Below are 20775 nucleotides of genomic sequence, written 5' to 3' on the forward strand. Positions count from 1 at the left end.
CGTGTTATACACACACATACATACATATGCACGCATATAGTATATGTACATATACTTATGTATGTGTGTGTGTGTGTGTGTGTGTGTGCTGCTATCTAAGTGTGTTACTAGTAAGCTAATTATGACGCTTTGATGATAACGTCATTATCGCCGCTTTGCCTGCCGATTCTTAGCACTTTTTTGCCAAGGCGCAAATGTTATCAGTAAACACGAGAGCGTACTAGCACAATAACAATAATACCTAGCACCAGCAGCAACGCCAACAACAACAACAATAAGAAGATGAAGAACTCTCTGCTTGGCTCTTAAAACGACATTCCAAGATGTGTGGCCCTGGCTAGGCAAATCGGATGTGGGGGTTCGGCGTGTTTCACACTATACATAAATACATATGTACACTAATATACATATGCTTACACATACATACATAAATACATCCATACATTCATCATATGTTTGTTTGTTTGTGCAAATGCTTGCGTAGTTTTGCTGGCAGTTGAATGCACCCAGGACCCCACCCCTTACATGCATGGCACGGCATTGATAAGGCTCGCCCATGGCAGTTGTTGCTGCCGCCGTCGTGCATTGCCGTGCATTATAATAATGCAATATGCATAGAACAATCATAATGGAAATAATTAGTATTGATTACAAAGGCAGCCTTCTGCCGTGCGGCCTGACAGGGGCGCGGACCTCAATTGCCCATTTAGCACAGTTGCTAAAAATAGCGAAAACGCATACGCATCAGCATCAGCTGCGGCATTGACGTTGGAGGAGCCTAGAGCTGCATTTTGCCGCTATGTGTGGTGTATATGAGCCGTGCAATGGTCCGGCCATAAAGGGTTATAGTCCGTAACTGGCACAGTGGGTGCACACACAATACAAAGGTATGTACATATGTATGTATGTGTGTGTGGCTGGTAAAACAATGGGCATGACCGCCTTGGTTCTGACCGCCAAAATGAAAGGCTAAGGAGTTTTTCAACCCTATTTATGCATATGATCACCGAATAATGCACTTAAAATACAAAATTATTGTACAGCTACTTTTGTTTTTAAATAAAAATATACAAGTTTTACAAACGTCTGATAAAGTAAAATTTAAAAAGCCTTCCACATTTAAAGAGTGAGTTGAAGATGTTTGATTTAGTCAAATTCGCATTGATTTCAAAAAAATTTTAACCTTTTTTCTTATTGGCTTAAATTTATTTTACAAATACAAACTGCTGCCTATTTTTGTTTTTATTCGCCCTTGTTTAATTTTTACTTTCTTTTAACTATAAATCATATATATCTAAGATAAGGTTTCAACTAAAAAGCTTCATAGTTTGGAATGTATTTTGTGTACATTTTAAAACAATATCCTTTTAGTTTTGCGCCACTTAATTCAATTCTGATTCTTTTAAAAACAAACACTACTTCAATGGAAGTTAAATTGAAAAGAAAATGTTTATAGTGTATTGATGCAGCTTTTGAATTAAAAGCTTCCGCATCCTGCTTGCTGGGGATGCATACAAATAATACAATTTATTTAGCAAAATAAAGGATAATCGAGCTCCAAGTTGGTAAGCTAATTTTTTAGTTCCACATTTTAGGTCTACTTTAAATTCCTTTAAGACTCTTGGCTGTATGTTTGATCATTGGTTGGCGAAAATTTTAATTTGCAAATACCATAATACGAAATGGCCCTCTATACTGTTACACCTCTAAATCTACTAGCCAAATGACCAGTTTCTTTGAGAAGGACATGGAAATAGTAACTACAGCCACAAGAAGTCCCAAATGTTATAATTTTCAGTCCAGGTCACATGTGCGCGACAAAAATGTAGTCATTACCTTTTTCGAACTGTTAACCCAGTTGGTTCCTTTTGATTTTTATCGGGTTTTTTCATAAATGGACTCACTATCAAAACTATGGATTTCTCAGATATTTTGGCAAGCATTCATCTAAGCTTGCTCGACTCATTAAAGCAATCCAAAAAGCTTTGATACCCTGTGCTGTTTAAAGTTTCTTCACCACATATTATTAATGAAATGAACACAACAAGCAAACACACATAACACAACCAAGAAGAAGTTTGGAACAACATTTAGTGTCTTTCCGAATCTATAATACAGTTTCATTCCATGCACATCCCAGTCTGCTTCACTGTCTTGCGGCGATCTTTGGCTACAATAAAAAACAGCAGTAAAAAAAAATTGCATGCAAAAATATGCATTGTAATCAAAAGTAAACAGGCGATGATGCACAAAGTTTGCCCATAAACAATTTCATTTGTCAGCAGCGCCTTGACTGCAAAATAGGCCGTTAGTCGACTGTTGTGGTGTGAATGAGCAATAGGGGAGCGGCACACATGCGCAGACAAAGACGCCAGCAACGGAAATGGTCTTGGCTTAGTCTCCCCATTATGTTGGCAACTTTGGTTATTTGCTCTGCAATTTGTTTAAACAGACTTGTCAAATATTTGTCGGCTTTGAATAAATGTATTATAGGCATGTTAAAAATTCTCGTGTGCATATACAGATATAAATACATACAATTGAATGTACGCAATTCCCTATGTACATACATATGTGTGTGTGTAGGTATAGGTATACATATGTACATACGTCATAACGCATGACGGCGAGGCGGGTGTAGAGGTAAAGCACCGCTTGACAAGAAAACTGTCGTGGTTCAAGTTTGTCGCTAATTTCTTTGATAAGGATTTTCTTAACAATAGTCATTTATTGTTGTTGCAGCAAATTGAGTATCACCACAGTAAACAAATCCACGCAACGTGCGGCTGGTACGCCATCGATAACGAGATAACAAATTAATTGTATAAATTACGAATCGGGCGTTTTGACAGCTACCGTCGCAATGCAGTGAACGGCGATCCACAGTGCCGCCCAAACCTTGACGCCGAGCTTTCAAGTTGCGCGCGCAGGAAAGCTCATCTGTAATTCGAGTCATTCCCAAACTGTAGATTGAGCTTGCTATTCATATTGACACAGAATATGGAATATATTGAAAACTAAAGAAAAAGTAGAATAGGCTGTATTTAAAACCATGGGTTCCCTGTTGCAGCTTGGAACGGGAAAAGGTGTAGGTTCGTCGGGTCTCTGGATGATGCATCTGACATGATGTTTATGAGATTATTATGTTCTAGCAGGTCAAAGTTTACATATTTACAATATGCTACTTGCCTTCCGATACTCTCTAAAGTTTCTAAAGGCACTGCCAATAACAAATTACTTTCGTACGTTCCGAAAGCAAGCGCATGTATCACAATACATACTGTGACCATACACGTACTTTTTGTGGCCACCCTTTGCGATTCTCATACCAAGTACCTAAGCTTTGGCAAATCGAAAGTTAAATTCTGAAATTTCGAATAAATTAAATACATATTAATAATAATATTGCGGAATTACATTGTGAAATTTCTGAGGAATTAGATTTAAATATTGTGGCCGTCCTCCTCTGCGATTATCATACCAAGTACCTAAGCGCTGGCAAATCGAGAATTAAATTATGAAAGTTATAAAAAATTAAATAATAAATTTTTGAACTTAAATTGTGCATTTTCTGAACAAGTACCTAAGCGCTAGCAAATCGAAAATTAAATTATGAATTTTCTAAAAAATGAAATAGTAAATTTGTGTCCTTAATTTGTGCATTTTTTCATAAATTAAATTTAAATATTGTGGCCGCCCTCCTCCGCGATTCTCATACCAAGTACCTAAGCGCTGGCAAATCGAGAATTAAATTGTTTAATTTCTGAAAAAATTAATAATAATATTGTTGAATTAAATATTGAAAATTTTCATAAAATAAATAAAAATATTGTGGGCGCCCTCCTCCGCGATTCTCATACCAAGTACCTAAGCGCTGGCAAATCGAGAATTAATTAGTGAAATTTCTAAAAAATTAAATAATAAGTTTGTGACCTTAAATTTTGCATTTTCTGATAAATTAAATTTAAATATTGTGGCCGCCCTCCTCTGTACATAGATATGTGTGTATGTATGTAAATATGTACATACATTTTATTTTTTTGGTGCAGGCGGTATCTACCTACATACTTACATATGTATGTACATATGCGTGCATGGATTCAATTTTGTTTGTGAAAGGAAACTTTTGCTAAATTGCAGCTTCCTAGCTGTTTGTGCGTTGGTCGCTAATTTGACATTTGATCTTCTATTCACTAAACGGGTTTTCGCACTTTATTATAATTTAAAATACAGTGAATGATCCTTACTTTTCCATTATCGAATTAATTTTTTACGCTAACAAATCTAGAGTAGAAAATTTAGATTCTATTTGTTCTCAGGTAATCTTCCTCGTCATCGTCATCCACTTCCTCGACAACGCTATAAGAGTTCTTGCTGCTGGCACCCACTTTCTCTAAATGCGTCTCAAAGAACTCTTCGACTGTGTCAGTGTTCCACTTGGTTATGGACAGTGTCTCTTGCACCTTGCCGCTGGCATCAAGTAACTTCACAATGGGATCCAATCCACGCACATATTTTATTTGCAGATTGGGGAATTTTGATGGCCGCCCGCTCTGTATGAAGGCCTGTATTTGTGGATAAGCGCGGAACTTGCAGGTGCATACCTCCAGAATAGCTTTAGCATAGGTTCTTTGTGCCGCGGGCTGTTGGTCCTGGGTACAGCATTGTTTACAATGAGGCCTGTGTATTGGCAGCTGGGTTAGCAAGGAAATGGAAATGGCAGTGGAGGGAGGCACTTACTTCAGTGTCTCCAGACCAAAGTCATCGAGCTTATCACAACTAGAGCACATCAGCTGTGTTTTAATAAATCCCAAGTCCCGGCAGTCGGCAACCGTGAATTCGGCGTTTATGTGGTGACACTGCCAAAGAATTAGATATTTAAATGTTTCATTTTAAAAAGAGTTAGGCGGAAACTCACACTGACAGCCACGAGCGCAAGTATAGTGTATTTTAGCATGATGAACACTTTTTTAATGGAACTAAATATTTATTAAATTAACCACGTCGTTGTTTACAGCTAATCTCGCCACTTGCATAAGTAACGAGAGGTTGCAACGAGAATTTGAGATTCATTGTTTTTCAACACTAACAGCTGATAAATTTGAAATTAGCTTGTAAGCATTTGATACTAATTATTTATTTACTGTTGAGACTTAAATTTAATAAAAAAAATATGAAACTAAACTTAATATTTGTACATATATTACAGTTATATAGAAGTTAGCTGCAATTCATTTAATCATTGCTTGTGTCATCGTCGCTGAGTAGGCACGACTTCAAGGCCTCAGTCTCTTCTTCTAAATGATCCAGTCTCTTCATTAAAATAATCTAGTAATAATACAATTTTGTAATATATGTATATACATATATAAATCAATGTGCAATTGATTTTTTTCTATCTACATACCTTAGCTGCAGCTATAATTTCAGTAGCAATTTTATATGGCATATGTTCCACAGCGTTAACAAGCGTTTTTGGATATATCTTAGCAATGTCCCCGATAGTGTGGAAGCCCGCAGCGTAGAGCTGTTTGGCACGATTCTATAACATTTTAATTTCTTTGAGCCAAAATATAAAAGTATATAGTTAGCTTACTCACAATTTTCACAGCAGGCAGCTCCAACAATGGCTCAAGTTCAATGGTGCCGCAACGATCCATTTTCTCATTTATGCGCTCGAAAAGAGGTGTATAGCACCAAAATTCTCCGATCTCTTGGCAAAGACGCACAAGTGCGCTTGCCGCCGCATTCGACTGATTAATAAATTGCTGCAATGTGCCACGTTCAATATCAAACTTATTTGCTACCTCCGGCAATGAACCAACATCCAGTATTTCCATTAAAATTAGTACTTTGTAGAGTCGATTTAATTGCAATGCCAGCGGACCCTGAATAGACTTTGTCTTTGCCAGCTTAGCGGCATGTGCTTCGTTAAAGCCCAGCAGGCTGAACAGCGCCTGAGTCTCCGGAGAGATCTCGCTGTAGAGACGAAAGAGAATGTCCGCTTCGGCTTTAAAAAATTCATCCCCCTGCTCATTCGAATTGCAGCTCACAATGAGATAGAGTAAGTGGGAATAGTTTGAAAGAATAAGGTGGTTCTGCGCCAGCATTAGTTCCTTGTGAAGGGAGATGGCGCGTTTGTAATCAATTCCCGCCTTGAAAGCTGCTCTGCCTATCTTGGTCAGTTCAAAACGTGTCGTCTGACTGATGAATAATCGACAATCTGTAGTTAGCTGTAGACTTTTTTGATATAGATCCTCAGTTACGAACAGGACATTGTTTTTAATCATTTCCTGGAGAATCATCACCACCAGTTCCTCCGTTTCAACATCCAACTCAGTGGCTTGCACTGAAAGTAAAGTGCATTTAATCAACCGAGAAAGATCACGACGGGAGTTTCCCAATTTTAGGCCAATAATGCTGAGAATAAGCGTCTGAAAATGAATTATATATGTATATCAAATCTACAAACTTAAATGTATATCTCGCTTTGACTCACCTGTAAGCCGACTGCGTTCTGATGATGCAGCGAGCTTAATGCCTTGTCCATCGGCGAGAGCAGCAGCTCCCTAACCTTTACGTTATCACAATCCTTGGTAATCAAGATGCTCTCACCAGCATCTCCCATGCCGGCGCGTCCAGCACGACCAACCATTTGCTTGTACTTGCAAAGAGTTATAAATTCCTGGCCCACATAGGGCGCACGTATTATCACCCGCTTGGCGGGCAAATTTACGCCCGCAGCCAGCGTCGATGTGCAGCAAATGACAGAGATTACTCCAAAGCGATAGGCCGTTTCTATATACTTGCGCTCGTCCGTTGTTAGGCCTGAGTGATGGTAGGCTATGCCATAGGGCAAGGTACGTGCCAGCACCGGGCTAAGAACACCACAAATCTTGTCCAAGGCATCCATCAGCTCGGCCTTCTCACCTTTACAGTGTTCGACGAACTTTTTCTTCGGCAATATGCGACTGAGCAATTGTGCAACGTTCTCGCAGTTTTTTCGCGTTGGGCAGAAAATAAGGCAGGAGTTTTCAGGAGCGCACTCGGTGACCAGGCCAGCCAGATGATCGGGATCTTCACGTGCCACGGCTTTGCTGTACTGCAAGATAGAGAATTAGCTTACATAGGAACCCAGTTCGTCAATAATTACTTTGCTATTGATTGTACGGCTATAAACGAAAATGTCTTCCAACGCTTGTTTCTCGGTATTTATTTCCAGCAAGTCGCGACCGCATTTTATGTATTCTTTCAGTTCCACAGGTCTAAAACTACGCATATAGACATCGGCATTGAGGAATGTCGAGATTTCGTTAATATTACCAATGGTAGCGCTCATTCCAACAATTTGAATGCTTGCTGAAAACAAAAATGTAGATAAATTATCAATTCTAAGATGATATGCTCTTAAACCGGGTAAGTATGTTTTTCTATTTATAGATAGATAGATTAATAATTATACTTTTAGCATTCTAACCTTTAAGGAACATTATTTTTGCAAGAAGAGCCTCCAATGATGCGCCACGTCCACGCTCTCCAATCAAATGAAGTTCGTCCACTACAATTAGTCCGATCTCTTGCGGTCGATTTGCTTCGATGAGACTATCTATGAGCACGACGGCCTTTTCAATCGAAGCTATGTATAAGCTCCTACGCTTACGACGTGGGGCGGGCGGGCATCTGCCTTTTCCGGCGGTATATTCGTCCACAATAAAGTCCAAGTCGATGGCAAACGGCGCCATTGCACTAACCTGTTTTGCATTTTTAGATATTGAGTTGTCGACACTCCTAAGGCCTATTTCGATTCACCTTCTCTTGTACGATGGATACATAAGGCAAGACAAAAAGAACATTCTTGTCTCTGCAAAGCATCTCACGCAGCATCAAAATCTCTGCAACCAACGTTTTTCCGCCACTCGTGGGCAAAGCATAAATTAGATTCTTCCGCTGCCTTATGGCCGGCAACCTAAGACATTCGTCCTGCCATTCTGAAAAAAATGCAATCTTAATATCTGAACCTGCATCCCACGGCATTTCATATAGTTACCATATAAGCTTTGAATACCTTTGTATTCAAATATCAATTCCTTTACTCTGCTAGATAGCCCATAGAAATCACCATTGTCAGGAATGTCTTGAAACTCAGTAAATGCTTGCGTCTCCCAATCTAGTTCCCCTATTATCTCCAACTCTTTTTGTCGTAATAAATTTTGTTCTTCTGGATCTAGTTGCTTACTGTTTGGCCCATAAGTTGTCTGAAAAAAGCGTTTCATATTTTAATTTTAGCCATTTCTGGGAGTGGTACTTCAAGTACTTCTTTGGAATTTGCGTTTTCTGATGCCTGAGGATCTTCGCAGACTATATCAGTACGCATTTCGGTCTTCCAATCTAGTTTTGCAGTTATGTCAAACTCTTGTTGTGTTGAAAATTGTATTTCTACAGGCTCTAATGGTTCAGTTTCTTTTTCTACATCAATGGTATTTTTAAAAAGAAGCTGATTTTCTAATTCCTCTCCCTTAGTAGTGATTTCGATGCTTATCTCGTCGTCATCCCAAAACATATTTTGCATTTCGAAGCTAGTCAACTCCTTCATGTTATTAATTTCCTTATTAGTTTCGACTCCATCTTCGCATAAATCAATCCCATTACCGCCCTGCGCATGACGTTCCGTCCTTTTAGTTTCTTCACTAATTTTATGCAATAGCGAGAGCGTGAACAGTGAAAGATTCGATTCCAAGGATTCTCTGCTACTACTGTCGCATATTGTCACTATATCCCCGGTTACTAAATCATGCTGGTTGATGCTAGAATCGAAGCTGTCGCACGAGTCCGTATTGGTTCCCATTTTCTCACAAATATCCAGCTTTGTGCAGCGTTTGGCATTGCTCGCATCATCTTCAACCAGATCGATTTGCTTGCTTCGCTTCAAGGACATTGATAAAATTTTTGCACTGATGTGCAAAAAAAATTGATGCAATAAAATAAAACTTATATTTTGTTGTGTTTTTGTAAAATTCCGCCACTTAAAATACCAGCTGCTTGGCGCAACACTTTCCAGCACTGAAATTTCCGACTGATGGAATCACCTATCGAAGGTAACGATAGCAAATTAATCGACAATGTGTTTGAGCTCCAGATATTATTCGGTGCATTATTGTTGGCGTAGTTAAGTCGCGGGACGGAAAAAGATTGTTTAATTTGTTTCGTTCCTACGCAAAGTAAATGAATTATGTAAATTAAGTAACCAGTGCTTAAACGAAACACCTACATACTTCTCACATTCGGTATAATTACACAAACTAACAGTATTCGCAGTGTGTTGTGCATTATTTTGGTAAATCAATACAACAGTACGAAAGAAAACGGAGAGTGCGCAAAACTAGCGAGTTCAACGCATTAAAGAAGGTGAATAAATAGAAAACACACATGCATACATACAAAAATTTAAAAGCGATTTGATTGCTGTAATAGTTATAATACAAAGAAATGGGGGCTTATTGAGAATTGAGTACAGAAATAGATATGTCTACATCACAGTGCCAACGCAAAGAAGCTCCGGGGGAGCAATAATCTTGTGGGTGTGTGTGTATAAGTTTATTTAGCAAGTGTTGTTTATTAAATTGTAATCAGCAGGTATTTTGCAAGCAAGTGCTAAATATTTAACACTGTGATAAGCGCTTGTTTATGTCTGTGCGCTTGCCTCTTGTGTGTGTATTGTGAGTGGAGCAATAACGCTGAAACGTACTTGTTTACTAATTCATATTTACACAAGTAAATTAATTTATTTGCCCTTGTACAATAACAACAAGAGCAACAAACGCAACTGTTGTCTGTTTGCGCTGCAAAACTTGTTTCTGTTCTCGTTCTTAATCTTGCTGCAACGCTCCGCCCCTCCTGTTTGCATAATGCAACAGTATAAGTGTGTGTGTGTGTTCATTCAAGTTTTTTCAGTGTTGCCTTGCAACCTAAATGCGTGCTGCCCTGCAACTTCCCGTCACTGTTGCATCTAGAAGACGGAAGCCGCAGCTACTTGAAGCCTTCATTCACACAGCTTCCGCTTCGTTTGCTTCTCCTTTGTTTTGCTGCTACATTTCTATTCGGAGTTTTGTTTGTTGCACGCGCTGCTTCTTTTCTTGGTTGCCTTGTTTAACTGGTTTAGGGCGCATCCGCATTTGTATGTACATATGTACATGTGTACAATACAGTTGAGCTTCCATAAATTGAATCGCCAGTTCTACTGCTTTAATTGTGAATGATTATCGAAAAGTTGATAACAATACTATTGATATATTGAACTGGTGTTGGACACATTTTCTACATTATATATTAAAAATACAATAACATTCCTTGAGCTGCTCTTAAGTATATTGTAATTTGAAAATATTCTTGGCCGATTTCAAATTAGCGAAGCTCAACTGTATGTTGCTGCATAAACAACCCACACCTGCTGTAGTTGACACGCAGCCGTCCTCATTGTCATCATCGCCAGCTGCCAGCCCTTACTTCTGGACAGTCTCTATTGTCGTTAATGTATTGTTGTCGCGTCGCCTAAAATTTCTTATCAACACGCAAAAAAAAAGAAACTCGGGCCGTCTAACTACGCTGTATAGTGTGTATATAGTATTTTTTTCTTTTTTTTGTAAGCTAATTTTTAACACTTGATTATTCACGCGCACGTTGGCTTTCTCTACGGACACAAACACAGATACATTTGTGTACTTACAAACACACATGCACAAGTCATACGGCTTAGCTCCCCTTGGCGCCCCATACGGGCGCAAAGCGTTTATTTTTCATACTCGAACTGCTGATTTCGTGCATACTTGCAATATTTTATTTACCATTTTTCACTCACTATGCCAGCCACATGACTCATGGTAATGAGCGTTCCACACTCTTAGACTGTGTGGGCTTGTTATCAATAACACTCATTGTTTTTGTGCTGGTGCCGATTATCTTTCGAATCTGCTATTGTTGCGCTCTGCAAATCAATAATAGCAAGGCAACAAGCTCTTTTCCATGATAAAAGCGTTGACGCACCGAATTACTGTACCTTTTCATTGTATAACTAAGTTTTCACGGCTAGACTAAAAAAAGTCATACTTGAAAATTATTTAGAGGCTTTATTTTTGGCTGGGAAGTTCCCATTTTATCGATTTGTGATTTTGCTAGTTATCTCGAGCTTAAAAACTTTTGCGCTTTTTCTGCATTTGAACAACATCGGAAGATCGGATTGGAAGCTAGTTGTCCAAGTTTGCGGATATATCTAATGATTAGAAAGAGTATGCATCGGATCATACATTATGTATATACTATGTATATGTACTGCCATAGCAACGATCAGCCACCATAATGTTTGAAACACTGTATAGTATAGTATGTATATATACTTTGTATATCGGAACTAAATTGAAGATCGGAATGCGATATTCGGACCAATAGCATTGTGGATATATAAAAACTTCCATAAGAACAATAATTGTTTTACATTTTAAGCACAAGCAAGTGTAAATAAAACTTACGTTATTAACAGATTCATAAATTACAAAATAATGATTGTCATAAATATTGTAAAAGCTTGCACCTCGCTGAAACACCATTTATTTGATTCTAATGATAGCAATTACATACTCCTATATGTATATATATTATTGAACTTTATTATAATCGATAGAGTTCATTATGTTCTTGCGTAGGAGGCACATTAGTCGTGTTGAGTTTAATCATAAAATTATATTTTCGCTCAAAATAAATCTAATAATGTGAAAGCTCTGCTATACAAGTAGAGCTGCACAAAACATTAACGCTCAAAGAATTTTGCAAGGTTATGTACTTTTTTGTAATCTAATGAAGCGTTGAAGATAGCGTTTTATTTATGTACATATGTATTGCGACCGCTGATATCTACGCGGGGTATTCGTCGTCAAGAAGCCAGACTGTAATTATACAGAAATGGTTATTTAGACATTAGTTTCTTTTTTGAATGCCTTTATTTGTCCGGCACACACTCATACTCACACCCACATGCTCGTATATTCACAAACTACTCATTTGCGTGCGAGGTCTGTGCAAATTAGGCCCAGCCCAAAGGCCTCGAGTCTCAACAGCGTATACGACACACTTCTTGATTGATTTCGACTATTTTTAGTTGTGTTGTGGTCTTTTACAAGTACGCACCAAGTCAACTCGAGTCAGTACCCGAGATATTCAGTTACTCAATTGCCTAAAGGTCAACTTAATTGCTCTTGTTTGTGGCCCGTCTGCACTCAAGTACTTTCCATTTTGCACGCATTGGAAGCTCACAGTTGGCTGTCAGAAGCGTCAAAGTTTGTTTCGCGCAGCGTCATGCTATTTCTGTCCCATGTGTGTGTCTTCTGAGTGAGTCGCACGCCGACTGTTAAGTTCAAGGACTCGGACCCTGCCAACAGGTAAGCAGCCCCATTAGCTTAGGGAGTGGATGTGGCTCTGACATTTTTAGTTAATTAAAAGCTGCGCACAGTGTGCGGCATTTATTTAGAATATGTGATATTCATGAATTCGGGAAGTCTGAACTTACTTGTATTTTTATTTGTTTTTAATTATGACATCATTACGGAAGAGTTTCCAAAATTCAAGTTCTTTTACTTTGATTATTGTGAAAGTTAGAGTAACTTCTTGGAGGAATTCCTCGATGTTGTTAATTTAGCAAAAATAAAGTTTAAACATATTAATGAGAACTTAATTAATATTTGAAAATTCTTTTCAATAGCGAATTGAAGCGAATTTTGGAGTCTCTACCTACAATACGTGGGCTCAAATATTTTTTGTTATACTATATAGTGAAACAGACAGAGTACTATTTGCACATTATGAGAATCAGCCGTTTGATAAGCTGGTGTGAACATAATGGAACTGATGTTCCCTAAGCAAAAACTATGAAAAAACGATTCACCTCATTGCATCTAATATATTGCAATTAATATAATTGCAAGTACTTTTATTTGATTCCCTATTGTGTCTCTCTTAGACAGCCAAACAATAACTGCACTCTCAGCTGCTTATTATTAAATGGAAGTCATTTCATATTAATAAGCCCACCTGAAGTTCCTCTGAAAATTGTTCATAAATTTTCCATCAATTTGTAAATTACATTAATAGATAATATTATTGATAAAACAAACAGAGTAACAATTTTATCAAATTGTTAGCCTAGACCCGGCGTATACGACAGGGCATATGTATACTTAATTTATAGTATATACATATGTATGTATGTATATATCCATACACATTTAAGTTCATGTGCTTGAAACGCGTCAGGCCCGAACAAAATCAAGTTATAACATTAGCGTGTGTGTCTTTATTTGTGTAAAAATTTAACACGTACCCGAAAATATGTGCTTGCATATTTATAAAACAATATGAAAACAATGAACATAAGGCAGATATGTGAAGCACAAACTGTGCAAATAAGAAGTCCAGCTCAGCTCTCAGGTAAATAACCCGTGTAATTGACAATGTTTCTTAACTTTTCCTGTACTCTACTTCATTAATGAGCTGATTTGTTATCTTCTACTTAGGTCGAAGTCAGCCCAAATAGGCGGGCGGGGAACGACACATGCGACAGCTTCGTATTAGAGAGGCAGGAAGAGGAAGGGCGAGCTGGCTGGCGGGCAGGCTCTAACACACGCAAACACGTACAGAAACACACACTCACACCTATAATAATTTTTCTTTTACTTATTGAGTTTATTTTAATGCACTGCCATTTTGATTTTCAGCAACACCAGAGAATAGAAACAAACACAAGACTGGGCCTGCCTGTCAGCCAACAAATATTCCAGCCAAACAAGAACACACACCTCATTCATACACACACACACACACACACCTTCAGAGAAACATTCCCCGCATCAAAGGATTAAAAACTGAAACTTCACTGCCATGATGCAGCATTAAAAGCAAGTAGGAACTGAAAGAAATTTGACAATGATGTTGCCGCCGATGCTGCCTTTGCCGTCCAAACGCCTGCTGCTTGCTCTTGCTTGCACGATTATTGCCTGCACCCCACTAACCCAAGGCTGCTACCCACGTTCCAGCTCCAGACCACGTCCCGAGGAGCAAACCACTACCACCAGCTCAACAGTCGCGCCGCTTCCGCCCGAAAATGTGGCAGAAGGCCCACCCAGGCCGAACATAACGTTTCCCATCTTGAACTGTCCGCCCACATATGCCGCCTGGTATTGTCTAAACGATGCCACCTGCTTCACCGTGGAGATCCATAATGAGATTCTGTACAACTGCGAATGCGCGCTTGGCTACATGGGACCGCGTTGCGAGTACAAGGAAATCGATGGCTCGTACCTGCCCACACGAAGTCGCGTGATGCTGGAGAAGGCGAGCATTGTAAGTGGTTCCACACTGGCGTTTATCCTCATGGCCATGTTAATTATATGGTGCCTGCGGAAAGAGAGTCGTAAAAAGAAGGAACTACACGATAGCGGCACCGATGTCGGCGATCTTGCCTGTGAGAATGCCGGCATGGATGTGGTCGACGGCATGACACAGCCGTTTCCGCCACGACGACCATTTCGACCGGATCGAATCCTAACACTGGAGGAGGCCTTCCAGGCACTGAACAAGCACTGAACTTTAACGAACGAGCAATGTTTTATTAAAACGATTAACCGCTTATTTTATTACATAATTTTATTTTTAAGTTATTTTTTATTTGCCCTAACGACGAAAGCCGCACAGCGTCTTAACAACGTTAACGCCTTTGCCTATTGTTTGTTATAAGTGCCTTTTCGAAACAATTATAAACTGACGAAACAATTGTAAACTGACGAGCAGCTCACGATTGAAAGGATTTGTAGCTGATAACTTTTAATTCAATTATTTATCAAATTGTCTACTGATAATGCAATGCAATTTTCTGAACCAGTCGCATATACTACAAATGTATTTAAACTAATTATTTATTAATTATATTATTCACCAAACGCCACGTAAACTAATAATGTTAATAAAAACGAAAAGAAAAACAGTACCAGTAACTGTTTCACTAAAACCAAATATCTTTGTTTAAAATATATAAACTAAGCACAACCTTACTTATGTAAAATTAAAATAGATCTCTTGACAGAGCTTATTAAGTTGTCAAGTATCTGATATTTCCGTAAAATACCCTCAAATTCTTAAAGCTTTAAAATAGGTCGTTTGTGACATTCTTATATATTTTAAGTCAATTCGATTGGGGAAACTAGCAACAATTATGCCCATCTATTAATAGCTTTGATTCGATTTGTATTAATCTCCATGATCAACTTAGGAAAGAAGTTCATCCTTCATATCTTATCAATTCGTATTTGCTGGGTGACTCCAATAATCAATTTCCATTGTTTAGAATATTATATGGTAATATAATACTATACAAGTATATATCATCATAATAAACTTCTACTTGCACTGCTTTGATTTTCTTATGTATTTAAATTTTTTTCAAACTTACGAGAGAAGACTGTCATTAATCCCCAAAGAATTCTGACTATCAAAGTTATGAAAACTGAATTCGCTGAAGCCCTTTAATATCATCTACAAGGATCTTTAATTGTGGTCGATACGCTCATCATGCCTACTAATTTTTAATCACTAGCTCATTTTCTGCCTTTCTTTGTAGACATGCCGCAAAATAATCAACGATCCAACGGAGGAGGCGGTGGTGGCGGAGACGATCAATTGGGCCCACCAAAGGCTGACTTTAGCGCTCCACCTCCATATGAGCCCGCCACGATCTATACTGGCGGTCAGCAAGTAGCGCTGCCGCCTCAGTTGCCCTCACTGGGGCTGACCTCTCACGCGTCTTCGGAGGCACAGCAGCAGGACAATGCACTGGTCGAGCACAATGCACAACAGCTGTCGCAGGAGCTGCACGGCAAGCTGCCCACCTACGAGGAGGTGCAAATGGAGAAGTCACTAAACGGAGAGCTGCCTCCCGCATTCCTCACGCTGTCCAACACACAGCAGTTGCCACCGCCGCCGAATCCATTGTTGCCGCCGAATCCGCTACGCGATGGTGCTGCCGCCGTACGTGCCGCTCAACCGGCACTCACATTCATTGCCATCGATGCATCGGACCCAGAGAATAGTCTGTCCACTACAGACAATCTGCTGGGCACAGACATCATGTTCATCACGGCCTTCATGGTGGCCTTTCTCTTCAACTGGATCGGTTTTCTGATGCTCACTTGCTTCTGTCATACAATTGCGGCTCGTTACGGTGCCCTCTCCGGCTTCGGGCTGTCGCTGGCCAAGTGGACGCTCATTGTGAAGCACTCCACGGATCTGGCCTCGCACGAGAACACTTGGTTGTGGTGGCTTATCATGGCCTTTGGCTTCTTAATATGCGTCCGTGCTATCATCCAGTATGTTAGCATCAAGCGCACCTGGCGCTTGCTCTCGGCCCCGGCGCAGGAGCGTCTCCTGTTCTTTTACTAAGCCTGAAGGCCGCTAAAAACGAAGTGCCGGTCTATTTGTAAATATGTGTTTGACTAAAGGAGGTGATGGAGGTGAGAAGATAGAAAGTCCTCCTCGATGTTTATTCTTTTTTGTTCGATGAAGCACAGACACACACATAAATCAATGCGGACTTTTTATGGGTTAGTGTTTCTCTAGTTATTACGTTAAATAGCGCAACTTAGTCCGCAGAGGGCGACAAAAGTAATTTAAAAAGTTAGGTACACATATATGTATGTCAGAAATGTAGCTAAAGCCGAGAAGTTCGCACTCAGTAGTTGAGTAGAAAGGGGTTGCCCCTTTAGCTGTTCGAGCCTTTCATTATTTTATGTACATGTTTAATGTCACTGTTGTTGCTTCTCACATACAACACCTAAAGATGCCCATATGTATGCAAATATGTACATATGTATGTACATATATGCTAAACACAAGTGGTGTGTATGCTAAAAAAAATTAATCTGTTAAACCTTCTTCAATGCTGTGGTACTTAAGATTTCACAAACTACGCTGGCAGCAAAGTTCATAATACTACCTAACTACTTATAAGTACAATTATCAAATTTATATCTAATTATTATGTTCATATAGAACAAGAAACAAAAGCATTGCAAGAGCTTTGCCGTGCATGTGCGAATGCGAGAAAATCGGCAAATACGATAAATAAAATTGTTAAACGTATGCACTATCATAGTTACCGATGTCTGCTGTATATACATACATAACTAAGTGTCGTGTGTACAAAAAACAAAAAAAAAAAAACCGTTTAAATTATGTATTTTTTGTAAATCAATAAAATACTTATTTTAGCAAAAATGACTCATGGATGTCTGTAGATCTCATTAGAATGGAAATCTCCAATCTGCACGGAGTACGTGTATGTGTACACAGTATGTATACACAGAATAATGACTTAGTTCTCGATATATGTAGTGTATATCTAGGAAGGCAAAACATGGACCAAATATATGTTTTCTCTAGAAAGGACAAGAGGTGCCAAGATCTGGAACTGCAACTGAGGGTCTATAACGAACTATATGTCGACTATACAATATTTGTATTATAGACTACCTTCATATACCTATAATTTCAATTAATGCCATCAATATCAATATTATGTAGCTCGAAAATTCGTTTCTGGCAAATCGTAATCATATTAAACCACTCACAGAATGTCCTGGATTGATAATCAAATTGCAACGCATCGAATGGATCGTTAAACTAATTCCACCAGTAAATCCATAGTTATAGTGTAAAATATAATAATTATGTATGGATTTTCTCTCATAGTTTTTATTTACAGTGCATTTTCAAAACATTGGACTTTAAAAAACGGCACTGTTCTCGTTGATGGCAATGAATTATAATTATTAATGAACAGTTTGTGTCTAAATTAAATGAATGAGCTTACGGGCTAGTACATAGAAATAATTAAAAAGATACGAATTGAAAAGATAGAAGCATTACATAAACGTAATCTTTGTGCGTCCCATATTGACCTGCCACACGTTGAGCTCCTCGTAGTCATCGATGCACTTATCAACTTGGTCCGGTTTGAAGCCCTTTGTCGTACAGCGGTCCATGATGTCGGCGATCTTTACCGCCTTGCCCGAGCCGGCCAGCTCGCGCACAATGGCGAAAATGCGATCCGAGGTATTGGGAATGCTGTAAAGAAAAACGTGTGTTAAACTCAAATTAATGTGAATCGATTGTCGTGCTACTCACTGTCCCTTTTGGTGTTCGTGTATTTGGTTCAGTGAGTCCTTGGACATCTCCAGGAGGCGTAATGCCTCGGCCACGTCATCTTTCTCCACACGATCAGAGAGGCGCAGGCGAGCCAGTGCCGTGGACAGGCGTAGAATTCCGAGTAAGTTGCGAGCTGATGTGAACGTCATGTCCTTTTGATTACGTGCTTCCCGACGCAATTCCACATAGGCGTTCACAATGTAGTCGGTGAGCTCGTCCGGAATGGTGGGGTGCTTTCTTTTGCACAGATTAATGTAGCGGCGCATGAGATTCATGTCCAGGGCCTTGATGCGAGACGGCGGCTGCTTGCTATGGCTGTGCACATAGGTGATGTGCTTGGCCAGACGCAAGTCATTGTCCCGATCAGGCTTGTCCTGGATTAGCCACAACAGATCGAAACGGGAGAGCAGGGCAGCAGGCAGCTGAATGTTCTGTTCTACAGTTCGGCGTGGGTTGTAGCGGCCAAAGGCCGGATTGGCAGCGGCCAGAATTGAAACACGGGCGTTGAGGGTTGTCATAATGCCCGCCTTGGCAATGGAGATTGTCTGCTGCTCCATGACCTCGTGAATCGCAGTACGATCGGCATCGGCCATCTTGTCGAACTCATCAATACAGCAGACGCCCTGATCCGCAAGCACTAGAGCGCCACCCTCGAGGGTCATCTCGCCGGTGAGAGGATCCTTCATGACGGCCGCGGTAAGACCTACGCCCGAGGAACCACGACCAGTCGTGTACTGTGAGCGCAGTGCCAGGCGACTGATGTAGCCCAGCAGCTGGGATTTGGCCACACCAGGATCGCCCATGAGACAGATGTTTATATTTCCACGAATTTTCATGCCATCGGGGCGCTTGTCCACACCGCCAACAAGCAACAGCAGCAGGGCCTTCTTTACGTCCAGGTGGCCATAGATTTCGGGTGCCAAGCTAGTAGCCAGACGCTCATAAAAGTCATCTTGAGCCAGTTCCTCCAATTCCTCTGGCGTCAGCTCAGATTCTTTGTCAGAAAGGTCATCGTTCTTGTTAATGCAGATAATGCGCTGCCGATAAAAGGTAATGGTATTGAATAGTCTTTGCAAAGTCAAAGCGGCTCACTTACATGCGCCTGCAGGAACGTCTCCGAAAGCAGACCCTGAATCATTTGCGCAAACCCGGTGCGAACCATGGGCAGAAAAACGCCAGAGACGAGCACATGGTCGCCAGGCTGAGCCATGCGTGTTACTTCGCCACGACACATGACCGTCATGCTTCTTGGAATGTGACCCACGGGCACCTGGTCGCTGTGCTCCTGCATCTTTAGCTCCTGGAATTTGACGAACTTGGAACCACGTGTCTGCAGATACAATCGACCGCCGGCTTTATTGACACGACAATCATCCGAGGGGCATTCCTGCACGGGCGTGAATGTCAGCGAGTTGACGGGCTGATATGTCTCGGCGCCGCAACGATCGCAGGTGTATGTGGCCACCACCATCATGGGTTTTACTTCGGTGCACCGCGTGACGATGCCGCGCACTGTGACCAGCTTGCCGATGTGCTGGGCCTTCACCTCGCGAATGGATTGCGCCTTCTCCGTGGACATTGGTTTGAATCCCACCTCGCTATTTAAACAAATAGTTAATTCCCATACTTTTTATATGGAAATTTACGTTGTTTACTTACAATCGCTTCATCAGTTCCGGTGGAAAGCTGTTGTGCTCATCCCGCTGCTCGAGGGGATTGCGCGTGCGTGCATCCATCATTAGACGATGCTCAATATACACGTCCAGTGAATCCTTGGCGTGCACTTCCTGCTGCTTGTAACTGGGCAGCAGCTCTGCGATCACATCGCTGAAAATGGTTGCATAGCGACGGCAGTTGGCAATGACCGCCTCGGCCAGACTTTCATTGAACTCCGCCAAGTGGTCCAAATCGATGGTGATAAGTACTTGCTCGCGATGCGCCAGCTTCACCAGCTGCGTGCCATATACAAAATTTTTTTTGCCATCATCGTCCGTCTGGCAGAATTCCGACAAAAAGGTCTTGATGGATTCTGCACGACATTTTACATACACATTTCAATTTTCACTTAATATTCCGCTTTTCCTTACCTTTGTCTTGAGCGTAGTCTCGACGTGCCATTTTATTGTGGTGATATTAAATAGTACAGCGTCTAATATCTTTATAATAAATGGTGAAAATGCTCACGACTGATGTTTGCCTTTTCGCTTGCAATAACAAAATGCACGACAGCTGCTTAGGGAAGTCCGCGTTATGCGCTATTCGCGCCAAAAGTTTGAAGCGCTGCCAGGCTGTTTTTACTATAGAAAGTGGCTACACAGTGACGGTGGCGCCATCTGATGTTTGGCAAAATTTGTGCTTAATGGTAACTTTCCTGCTAACCAGATGGCGCGTTAGTTTCTACACTGATAAAAATAATAATAAAATTCTTAAACTTTCAAAATAAATAATTAATAATAATTATAACAATTTTATATGAGTTCGTGAACTGTGATGACAAATAACTTTCTCCTCCCAACGGTATTTCAATGTTTTTTC

The 20775-nt window shown here is 40.2% G+C and overlaps 5 protein-coding genes across 6 annotated transcripts; 2 read left to right on the top strand and 3 right to left on the bottom strand.

Annotated features, from left to right (window-relative positions):
• Positions 1-4184: 4184 nt before the first annotated feature.
• Positions 4185-5029, bottom strand: LOC115632818 (selenoprotein F). Its single transcript, XM_030530070.1, has 3 exons — positions 4919-5029; positions 4741-4859; positions 4185-4680 (listed from the first exon to the last, which is right to left on the bottom strand). Exons 1-3 carry the CDS (start codon positions 4955-4957, stop codon positions 4299-4301), a joined length of 540 nt encoding a protein of 179 aa, XP_030385930.1. The 5' UTR covers positions 4958-5029; the 3' UTR covers positions 4185-4298.
• Positions 5030-5224: 195 nt separating this feature from the next.
• Positions 5225-8935, bottom strand: LOC115632689 (helicase POLQ-like). The gene is made up of 9 exons (XM_030529925.1): positions 8315-8935; positions 8048-8255; positions 7810-7988; positions 7478-7751; positions 7154-7359; positions 6500-7102; positions 5601-6434; positions 5408-5542; positions 5225-5328 (listed from the first exon to the last, which is right to left on the bottom strand). Exons 1-9 carry the CDS (start codon positions 8933-8935, stop codon positions 5236-5238), a joined length of 3153 nt encoding a protein of 1050 aa, XP_030385785.1. The 3' UTR covers positions 5225-5235.
• A 330-nt stretch (positions 8936-9265) lies between these two features.
• Positions 9266-17242, top strand: LOC115632129 (NEDD4 family-interacting protein 1-like). Its single transcript, XM_030529135.1, has 2 exons — positions 9266-9405; positions 15659-17242. Exon 2 carries the CDS (start codon positions 15661-15663, stop codon positions 16474-16476), a length of 816 nt encoding a protein of 271 aa, XP_030384995.1. The 5' UTR covers positions 9266-9405; positions 15659-15660; the 3' UTR covers positions 16477-17242.
• LOC115632130 (protein spitz) lies at positions 9280-14981 on the top strand. Of its 2 annotated transcripts, none has more exons than XM_030529137.1 (2): positions 9280-9405; positions 13761-14981. In XM_030529137.1, the coding sequence occupies exon 2, from the start codon at positions 13969-13971 to the stop codon at positions 14626-14628; it is 660 nt and encodes a 219-aa protein (XP_030384997.1). In that variant the 5' UTR covers positions 9280-9405; positions 13761-13968; the 3' UTR covers positions 14629-14981. The 2 variants fall into 2 exon arrangements, with proteins under 2 accessions (XP_030384997.1, XP_030384998.1); XM_030529138.1 differs by lacking the exon at positions 9280-9405 and adding an exon at positions 12296-12428.
• Positions 17243-17786: 544 nt separating the features above from the next.
• Positions 17787-20444, bottom strand: LOC115632453 (DNA replication licensing factor Mcm7). The gene is made up of 5 exons (XM_030529605.1): positions 20328-20444; positions 19900-20269; positions 19337-19838; positions 18220-19277; positions 17787-18159 (listed from the first exon to the last, which is right to left on the bottom strand). Exons 1-5 carry the CDS (start codon positions 20356-20358, stop codon positions 17958-17960), a joined length of 2163 nt encoding a protein of 720 aa, XP_030385465.1. The 5' UTR covers positions 20359-20444; the 3' UTR covers positions 17787-17957.
• Positions 20445-20775: the final 331 nt, after the last annotated feature.

Source organism: Scaptodrosophila lebanonensis, unplaced genomic scaffold (genome assembly GCF_003285725.1).
Source record: "Scaptodrosophila lebanonensis strain 11010-0011.00,11010-0021.00 unplaced genomic scaffold, SlebRS2 tig00001415-arrow-pilon, whole genome shotgun sequence".
Classification (NCBI taxonomy): domain Eukaryota; kingdom Metazoa; phylum Arthropoda; class Insecta; order Diptera; family Drosophilidae; genus Scaptodrosophila; species Scaptodrosophila lebanonensis.

Coding starts and splice junctions, on each gene's coding strand:
- LOC115632818 (XM_030530070.1), bottom strand. CDS start 4,957: ATGCTAAAATACACTATACTTGCGCTCGTGGCTGTCAGT. Junction 4,860..4,918: donor TTGCGCTCGTGGCTGTCAGT/GTGAGTTTCCGC, acceptor ATTCTTTGGCAG/TGTCACCACATAAACGCCGA. Junction 4,681..4,740: donor TTTGGTCTGGAGACACTGAA/GTAAGTGCCTCC, acceptor GCCAATACACAG/GCCTCATTGTAAACAATGCT.
- LOC115632130 (XM_030529137.1), top strand. CDS start 13,969: ATGATGTTGCCGCCGATGCTGCCTTTGCCGTCCAAACGCCTGCTGCTT.
- LOC115632129 (XM_030529135.1), top strand. CDS start 15,661: ATGCCGCAAAATAATCAACGATCCAACGGAGGAGGCGGTGGTGGCGGA.
- LOC115632453 (XM_030529605.1), bottom strand. CDS start 20,358: ATGGCACGTCGAGACTACGCTCAAGACAAAG. Junction 19,839..19,899: donor CCGGAACTGATGAAGCGATT/GTAAGTAAACAA, acceptor TTGTTTAAATAG/CGAGGTGGGATTCAAACCAA. Junction 19,278..19,336: donor AGACGTTCCTGCAGGCGCAT/GTAAGTGAGCCG, acceptor TTTTATCGGCAG/CGCATTATCTGCATTAACAA.
- LOC115632689 (XM_030529925.1), bottom strand. CDS start 8,935: ATGTCCTTGAAGCGAAGCAAGCAAATCGATCTGGTTGAAGATGATGCG. Junction 7,103..7,153: donor GCCGTACAATCAATAGCAAA/GTAATTATTGAC, acceptor TCTATCTTGCAG/TACAGCAAAGCCGTGGCACG. Junction 5,329..5,407: donor AAATTATAGCTGCAGCTAAG/GTATGTAGATAG, acceptor TATTATTACTAG/ATTATTTTAATGAAGAGACT.